The sequence below is a fragment of the Phyllopteryx taeniolatus genome, chromosome 15, assembly GCF_024500385.1.
Source record: "Phyllopteryx taeniolatus isolate TA_2022b chromosome 15, UOR_Ptae_1.2, whole genome shotgun sequence".
NCBI lineage: Eukaryota > Metazoa > Chordata > Actinopteri > Syngnathiformes > Syngnathidae > Phyllopteryx > Phyllopteryx taeniolatus.
The window spans coordinates 22,624,324-22,633,722 of NC_084516.1; the positions used below are offsets into that span (position 1 = coordinate 22,624,324).

Here is a 9,399-nt window from a genome sequence, read left to right on the forward strand (position 1 = left end):
ACTTCATTGGAATATTATGTATGTATGTATAGATATAGGCGGCACGGTTGGCGACTGGTTTGAGCGTGAGCCTCACAGTTCTGAGGACTCGGGTTCAATCCCCGGCCCCGCCTGTGTGGAGTTTGCATATTCTCTCCGTACCTGCGTGGGTTTTCTCCGGGCACTCCGGTTTCCTCCCACATCCCAAAAAACATGCATTAATTGGAGACTCTAAATTGCCCGTAGGCATGCATGACTGTGAGTGCGAATGGTTGTTTGTTTGTATGTGCCCTGCGATTGGCTGGGAACCAGTTCAGGGTGTACCCCGCCTCCTGCCTGATGACAGCTGGGATAGGCTCCAGCACGCCCGCGACCCTAGTGAGGAGGGTAAATCTGGAGGGTAAATCTCTGGAACGACATTTGATCCCCCGTCTAACCTCTGGACCATCCAGGACGCTAGATATCTTCTTTAGGGCAAACTGATGGGGTTGACCAAATTTGTCATGGATGGCTGCCATGGTGTCTGTGTAGGGGGTTGGCGAGTTAAGATAAGCATCAGATATTATCTTAGCTTCCTCTACCTTAAGATGGTCTATTAGTCGGTTGTGGTCCTCTGTATACTGGCTCTGGGACAGGAGGCAGCACATAAGGTGTGGCTGGCTCGGAAGGCGGCACGTAACGAGATGTTGGACCTGCTCCAGGTACTCCTGATTGAAGGGGTAACTGTCAGGGGTGAGCAGTAGGAAAATAGGGGGTCTTGTGTCTCAAGACGGAGGGCTGGGAATGTGAGAGCTCTGACAGTCGTGGCTGAGTCCTGTAGACCTCAGGCTTTAGGTCTAAGGGAACGGGGTGAAGAAGGGACTGCTGATCTTCCACCTTAAGGACAATGAGATTTGTATGTAGGTCTTCCTCAGGTTCAGACCATGGTGAAGGATCGGACAAACCTTCCTCTTCCTCAGGATCGGTGACAACAGAGCTGCTCGTTTCGTTGGCGACCCCGGCAGGATATGAATGGGTGCCAGGACAAGGTGGTAAAGGAATGCTAACTTGACTTATGCCTATTCGTAGGGAGTGAGCCACATCTACTAGCTCTTTGAGGTCACTGTGAGCTCTGTTCAGCTCCTTTAAGCCGGCCTGTAGTGCCTCATGTGTCTCTCGCAGGGCAGGGTTTCTCTTCTTGAAAGGTTCTGAGGTTCAGGTAATACCTTGAGTCTGGGGATGGAGTCTGCAAGTATGCAACAGGAACAGTTGCGAGTAGGATGTCCTAATCCACATCTCTCCACCTGGTGAAGCTTGAGGCTAGCTGAGGGGCTCCATACTGAGCAGCATCTCCATTGGTTCTTTCCCGGTGACATTGAGATGTCTGAACTGGTCCATCCTGTGCATATGACAGTTTTAGCGTACATTAGTCAAATAAAAATGTAATGAATTTAGGAAAAAAGAATGAGCCGGAAGCGACGCTTGTGTTACTTCCGGTTTACCGTAATTTTAAGTTTACTTATTAAAATCAAACTAATTTTACCTATTAAACGGGAACCCCGTCACTTTTTATGCGGATCAAATTTAGGAAAAGTGACGAGAAACCTTTTATCAATCTCGTAAACTGAAGGTTGCTACACTTTATGAAATTCTGAGTTCTAGATGACAGAAGCTTACTTAAACTCAGAACACACAAAATCCAACCGAGTGGAATTTTATAGTCTATTTAATGACATCTACAAGGGATCTCGAGGGAAACACACAAAGGGGGTCTAACTAACGAAAGAAATAACACTAATAATGATCAAAAGAAGGAAAATAGGCGTATGAAGAGGGAACTATAACATCGTGTGTTGGACTAAAGTTCGTGTGTCGCTCTTACTGAGCCGTGTGGCCGAATAAAGAACGGGAAAAAGGGGGAGGGGTGGCCCACGGCCAGCCTGGCTGGCGAGCTGCCAGCAAGACAAGAGGAGAGAAAAAAAAACACGAGCGCCAGGGTTAAGTACTCCAGGGGCGTGTCGAAGAGGGACGGAGAAGACCACACCCTTCAGCTTGAATCTTGTCGACAAATTTGATGAAATGGGTTTACAATCATATATTAATATAAAATAACCTCAACCTCTGGAATGGTTATACCTTCGTTTTGGCAAATCAACTGCCTGTAGTTTCTCTCGACACCAGCGGGTGTCGCCTTGTCCCAGGAATTGTTCCTTTTCACAGACGGGCGGTTCGGTGGAAACGTCTGGCCTTTGATGCTTGGGAGTTCAGACTTCGAGGGTAGATGTTAATTTGTTTAGGGCCCACGAGGCATCCCCTTGGGGGCAGTCTCACAGCAGGGCCGCTTGGAAGAAGGCAGTTTTTCAAACCGTGGGGAGCCCCTGTGTCATCTTCGTTTGCGGGGAGCATGTCCGCTACACAGTCTACCTGTCAGGTGTGGCGTAGACAAGATCCGCTGTGACTGGGCACGGTGGTGGGTGTATCTGGCGTCTCGGCCTCACATCAAGATGTCTGTCATTTTCAGGCTCCATCCTGAATACTGCATCCGGCTCGAAGGACCAATGTTGGGGAGGAGGCTTTTTGACTAGATCGTTCTAATCAGTTCTATTACTTTCACAAAGTAATTGAAATTGAACATTTTCAACAGGGTTACAACAACCGTTCCAAAGTAATATCTGGTCTTTTTACTTTTCAAAAGTAAGCAGAGGCGTCATCACAAAAGGCAGGGGACGAGCAACTTCCTGTCCGGATCAAGGCGATTGGCTAGTCATACTGAACGTCGAGCTCTGCGATTGGCTAGTTGTACTGAACGTCGAGCTCTGCGATTGGCTAGTTCTGCTGAACGTCAGGAGTCCACGAGCCGCCATCTTGCCGAGCCGCTCCGCTTTCATTCAGTCGAGGGAAGACACAACATTCACGTGATTAGTGCTCGGGGTGCCATAGAAACCACTACATTCATGGCTGTCGAAGAATAGTTCCAATTGTACAATGACAAGCGTAACGGCACCGCCGACTGGCAAGAGAAGCACGTGCAGCCCCAACACAATAACCAGACTGCAAGAGAAGCAGCAGCTCCGAAATCTCAACGACCGGCTGGCCGTGTACATTGAAAGAGTCCGAAATGTGGAGTCCGAAAAAGACACCCTCAATGTGAAAATATTTGAGGAGGAAGCGGTGAGAAGCCGGGAGTTATGTGGGCTGAAAGCCTTGTATGACGGCGAGCTTGCCGATGCCAGAAGGTGTTTGGACGAGTCCTCCAAAGATCGGGCCTGGCTGCAAATTGAGCTGGGGAAACTCAAATGCGACTATGAGCAACTTTTACACGGGTAAGCGTGGAACACGTGCGCTTGAAAAGGGAGAAGTCTTTGGACATATGTAAAGTAAAAAAAAAATATATATATATATATTTTTTTTTTTCCATTGAAGGCAACTGATTTGTCCAAACATTTGCTGATCCTAGAAAAAAAAAAAAAAAAAAAAAAAAAAACATAACAGCTCAAGTGACGTGTGTTACGTTTAGGAAGAAAACCTTTGTGTCACATGTCGCCTTCATGTCAAATGGTGGCAACGGAGCACATAACGTTGTATAAACGTGTGTGTGCTTTGATATTGTCAATATTTTTTAAATCGCAAGCCAGGAAAATTGCGAGTATTGAGAATACTGTATTCACCATTTAAAATGAATAGCGGTAGGAAATTAGCATGCAGGTGTAAAAGTCATTATTACTGTCAAGTTATGTTTCTTATACGCAATCATATAACATGATACCAGTTTTATACTTTTCACTTTTTTTTTTTTTTTTTTAAATAAAAAAAAACAAAACAGTATGCTGCTTTACATGCACAAATCTGGTTACTAAATAAGAATAGTTGAGAGAGCCTTTGTCATTTATACAATGATACAACAAAAGTGCGGACAAATAACATTTGAGGGTCCTTTTAATATAATTTGATCAATAACGGAAAAGACGCATAAAAACACATTTCAAAAGTTTCCAACCGATAATCCAATCTTTTGGCAATGGTCGGTGAATGAACTGCTTTTTGTGACCTTATCTCTTGTCATCCAATGTAGCCGTTTTATTTCTTCATTTTTTAATCCAGCTACCATAAAAAGGACTCGGAGGCAGCAGAAGGTCACACCCAGTTGAAGGACTTGGAAGCTAAGCTCAATGCAAAAGATTCCATGCTTGCTACATCCTTGTCTGAAAAGACCACCTTGGAGGCCACCATGGTCGACCTGCAAGAACAAATACACAAGGTTAAAATCAGTTTTCCTTTTAGCATTTACAAGGGTTAAATACTAAAAAAACAAAAAAAAACGTCACCTGTTTTGTTCAGAGTCATTGACTTTAACACGTTTTACGTCATTTATTTTGTTATTTGTTTCTTTTTTTTTATGGATGCTTACAAGAAACCTCTGTTCACTTTCGTTGTCAGTTGAATTCTGGTCTTGCTCAAACCAAGAAGCACCTTGCTGATGAGATGCTCCTGCGTGTGGATTTAGAAAACCGCCACCAGAGTCTGACAGAGGAGATGGACTTTCGTAAGACCATGCACCAGGAGGTGAGAATGTCATTGCGCGGAAGCGGTATGTGAGGTTATGCAATCATCTGTCTGTTTTATCGACCTGATCGGCATTGGCCGATAATTAGCATTTTATGCTGATCGGCTTTAATGTCATAATTTGCCGATCGATCGGCTCCGCAAAAGACATTGACTGACTCCGTGTCACAATCGTGCACAGTATATTTGAATCCAATAGCCGGTTTATTTATATCTTTTGACGTAGTACTGTACATTTATCTGACGGCCAATAAAGTTATTTAAAACAAAAAAAAAAAACGTCAGCGGTGTGGAACAAACAACACTTGTCAACTCAAATGCGACCGGATACACTCGTTACCGTGGCGACTGCCACACGAGTGGATCGCGCCGACTGTATTATAAGAACAAAATGGGGGAAAACGAGTGTCGGTGGTCACCGGTGCTCAGGACAGGAGAGGACGTTCGTTTAAGGATTGCTTGAGGTATGTTCACGTACTTTTAAATACGATACGACTCGCAAGCAGGCAACAAAAACGTTATGTAGCCTAGCAAGCGAGTGCTAGCGCTAACGGTTGTGCGTAAACATGCCGCCGTTCTGTCGAATTATGCTCAAAAGTTTCGGTGTGGTTGAAGTAATTTAATTACAATAAAGTAATTACAGGAAGTTAGCACCCATTATTTCTGTCATGTTGTAATGTTGTAAGGTCAAACACCTTACTGATGAGAATACATGACCTGACCAGAGCAGTGATTTCTAACCTTTATGGAGCCAAGGAACATATTTTACAATTGAAAAATCTCACGGCACACCGACAAACAAGAATGTCACAAAAAGTGGATACATTAATTACTGTATGTACTTCCTGCCCTCGAATAGAAGACCGTTCATTTGTTCTGTCTGTCACTGTGCCTCACTCCCATAAATAGAGGAACAAAGATACATTATTTATTGTAAATATAATTTTTGGAGGTATTAAGTACACAAGTGTATACAGTAAATGAACAGGCCAGTTAAATAGACACATTGCTCGGATCGGTGATTGGTTATCGTTTTTTGAAACTCGGTGATCGGCCCCAAAAATCCTGATCGTGTTGTAAAGCCTACTTTTTACACCAAGTACCACCTAAAAAAAGATTTTATTTATACTACTACTCTTAATAATGCTTATCTATCCAGTACTATAACGGTATGCTTATCAGAATGTGGTTTTTTTTTAATTTTTTTTTTTTTTTTTTTGAAAAACACTAAAACAAATAACAGAAATAATGCTTAATTTATTTATTTATTTTTAACTGCAACAACATTGACGTAAAACAAATAACTAAAATCAATGATTTATACAAATATAAATTTTTGGAACAAATCACGATTATAAAGATATATTTTTTTTAATTGTAATTTTAAGGGGGGGGGGGTGCCTTTTGTTCCAAATTTACTCTTCCTGTATTGGTCATTGTCTTTAACTCAACTTCCACGCTGACTCCCTATCTCTCTCCCTGCTCTCTGCACGGTCAGTGATCTGCCTGAGATCCAGACTTGATTGGCGGAATAAGGTCATGTGGGATGGCTTAACTTGCATGTGATTGGTCTGGACGTTTCGTCAGTAGCGTAGAGCCTGTAATGCTGCACTGCTTAAATGTCCCATATTTTACCAAACCAACTTTTTCTCGTATTTGGCAGTTATATTGGCTCTATGGTGCGTCAGTAAACGTGAAATATGAAAATTGTCAACACATTCCTGAGTTCGACGTTTTTCTGCAGAGAGGCCTGAAATCAGGTCATTGGAATTTCTCGGGCTTATCTACGTCACTAGCGAAAATCTCAGCCTACCTCTCCGCAACCAATCAGAGGAAAGGGGGCGGTCTTAGCCAAATATGGACAAAGTGGATGCAAAACTGGGTCAAACAGAAGTCACTGTCAGAGGGGTTTTCTGGACACTTGTATGACAAAATGGTTTTTTTTAAATGAAAATTGACACTTTTAAACTAGTTCCATGTTAGAGAGTCACTCTATGGAGGTCTAAATAGCCAAAATATGGGACCTTTAAAATAGAAGCACATGTATGTATCAAATTACAGCCTTTCTTTTTGGGCTATAGGTGTGGGTCCGTATAGGACTGCTTTCGCAAGTAATGCCCCTTGTCCATTGTACCGGTTCTACCTCCAACCAGCCTCGCCCTGCCTCATGTGGTTGGTCATTTCTCTATTACACTTTTTCAAGGCACCGCTTTTCAGAACCTCCTCTGACCTGGTTCTAAAACACAGGCCGAGGATGGCCGTGACATAACTGTCATCTGATTGGCCGACAGATGGAGGCGTTTCTTTGTCACTTTCACAATCATGGCGTCTAAAGGCTGCCGGGCGACGAGCGACGCCGCTGAACCCGACTGGAGTGAACTGTGTGTTTCCGTGATTGGCCGGTCAGTCTGCCACAAAATTTGAATTGCCGTCTTAACGTTGCAGCAGATAAGATTTCCCTCACGGGAAAGACACATTTCTGGGTTTAGCGAGCCACGTCTGAGCAAGACATATCAAAAGTATATAAAGCATCAAATATTATTTTACGTCAATAAACTAGATTCATAATGTATAATGTACCTGTGGATGAAAAAGCAAAGCTTGTGACCAGAATGTACGCGAGCGTACGTACACGGTGGGTACGTTCAAACGAATGGAGCCAGTGAGGCTCCTTTCAAATATTCATACTCTCGCTTTTATTCTCACCAACACCGTCTCTCTTCACCAGCCAGCTTCTTCCTTAACTATTAATCTATCTTTTTATGCTTTAAGGAATGTGATGAAGTACAAGATACTGATTACAGGCTTGCCAGTCATCCACTTGTGAATCGCTCATGTGCGGGAGTGGGTCGGCAACTCCACACAATGGTCCGGTCCAGTGGGTTCGACCATGTCGCGCAGTGTGCGGCAGGCTTAAAGCAGCTTTTGTTCTGTGGTCAACTAATGCAGCCCTATGGGCGGCACAAGCCAGTGCAAACTGTAGGCCGGTCCCAAGCCCGGATAAATGCAGGAAGGGCATCCGGCTTAAAACTTTCCTAAACAAATATGAGCGTTCATCCAAAGAATTCCATACCGGATCGGTCGTGGCCCGGGTTAACAACGTCCACCACCGGCTCCGTCAACCTGCAGGGCGCCGTTGGAAATTCAGCTACTGTGGGTCGAAGTCGAAGAAGAAGAAGAGGTGGAAAGCGGGTTCTTTGGCAGAAAGAGAAGAGGAAAGCACAGACCCTAGAACTGAATGTGGGGACTTTGAATGTTGGGACTATGACAGGAAAATCTCGGGAGTTGGTTGACATGATGATTAGGAGAAAGGTTGATATATTGTGTGTCCAGGAGACCAGGTGGAAAGGCAGTAAGGCTAGAAGTTTAGGGGCAGGGTTTAAATTATTTTACCATCGTGTAGATGGGAAGAGAAATGGAGTCGGGGTTATTTTAAAAGAGTTGGCTAAGAATATCTTGGAGGTGAAAAGAGTATCAGATCGTTGTGATAAGGCTGAAACTTCAAATTGAGGGTGTTATGTGTAATGTGATTAGCGGCTACGCCCCACAAGTAGGATGTGACCTAGAGGTGAAAAAGAAATTCTGGAAGGAGCTAGACGAAGTAGTTCTGAGCATCCCAGACAGAGAGAGAGTCGTGATTGGTGCAGATTGTAATGGACATGTTGGTGAAGGAACTAGGGGTGATGAAGAAGTGATGGGTAAATACGGCATCCAGGAAAGAAACTTGGAGGGACAGATGGTGGTAGACTTTTCAACAAGGACGCAAATGGCTGTAGTGAACCCTTTTTTTCCAGAAAAGGCAGGAACAAAGGGTGACCTAAAAGAGCGGAGGTACGCAGGTGAATTACATTTTGTGCAGACGATGTAATCTGAAGGAGGTTACCGACTGTAAGGTTGTGGTAGGGAGTGTGTGGCTAGACAGCATAGGATGGTGGTGTGTAAGATGACTCTGGTGGTGGGGAGGAAGATAAGGAAGACAGAGGCAGAGAAGAGAACCATGTGGTGGAAGCTGAGACAGGACGAGTGTTGTGCAGTTTTTCAGGAAGAGGGTGAGACAGGCTCTCGGTGGACAGGAAGAGCTTCCGGAAGACTGGACCACTGCAGCCAAGGTGATCAGAGAGGCAGGCAGGAGAGTACTTGGTGTATCCTCTGGCAGGAAAGGAGAGGAGGAGACTTGCTGGTGGAACCTCACAGTACAGGAAATAATACAAGGAAAAAGGTTAGCTAAGAAGGAGAGGTCGGAGGAGAGGCGAAAGGAATACATTGAGATGCGACACAGGGCAAAGGAAGCGGTGGCAAAGGCCAAACGAGGCATATGATGACATTTATGCCGGGTTGGACACTAAAGTAGGAGAAAATGATCTATACAGGCGGGCCAGGTAGAGATGGGAAGGATGTGCAGCAGGTTATGGTGATTAAGGATAGAGATGGAAATATGTTGACTGGTGCTAGCAGTGTGCTAGCTAGATGGAAAGAATACTTCGAGGAGTTGATGAATGAGGAAAATGAGAGAGAATGGAGAGTAGAAGAGGCAAGTGTGGTGGACCAGGAAGTGGCAATGATTAGTAAGGGGGAAGTTAGAAAGGCATTAAAGAGGATGAAAAATGGAAAAGCAGTTTGTTCTAATGACATTCCTGTGGAGGTATGGAAGCATCTAGGAGAGGTGGCTGTGGAGTTTTTGACCAGCTTGTTCAATAGAATTCTAGCGTGTGAGAAGATGCCTGAGGAATGGAAGAAAAGTGTGCTGGTGCCCATTTTTAAGAACAAGGGTGATGTGGAGAGCTGTGGGAACTGTAGAGGAATAAAGTTGATGTGCCACACAATGAAGTTATGGGAAAGAGTAGTGGAGGCTAGACTAGAAGTTAGTATCTGCGAGCA

General features: G+C 44.3%; 1 protein-coding gene across 4 annotated transcripts in view; it reads left to right on the top strand.

Annotated features, from left to right (window-relative positions):
* Positions 1 to 2,802: 2,802 nt before the first annotated feature.
* Positions 2,803 to 9,399, top strand: part of lmnb1 (lamin B1) — a 48,159-nt gene continuing 41,562 nt past the window's right edge. For all 4 annotated transcript variants that reach the window (XR_009784602.1, XM_061748021.1, XM_061748019.1 and 1 more), the window contains exons 1-3: positions 2,803 to 3,281; positions 4,060 to 4,216; positions 4,396 to 4,521. Coding sequence is in view for 3 of the 4 variants with exons in the window: in XM_061748021.1 (XP_061604005.1) it covers positions 2,944 to 3,281; positions 4,060 to 4,216; positions 4,396 to 4,521 (621 nt within the window). In the remaining variant the exon portion in view is untranslated. The remainder of the gene's footprint in view (positions 3,282 to 4,059; positions 4,217 to 4,395; positions 4,522 to 9,399) is intronic.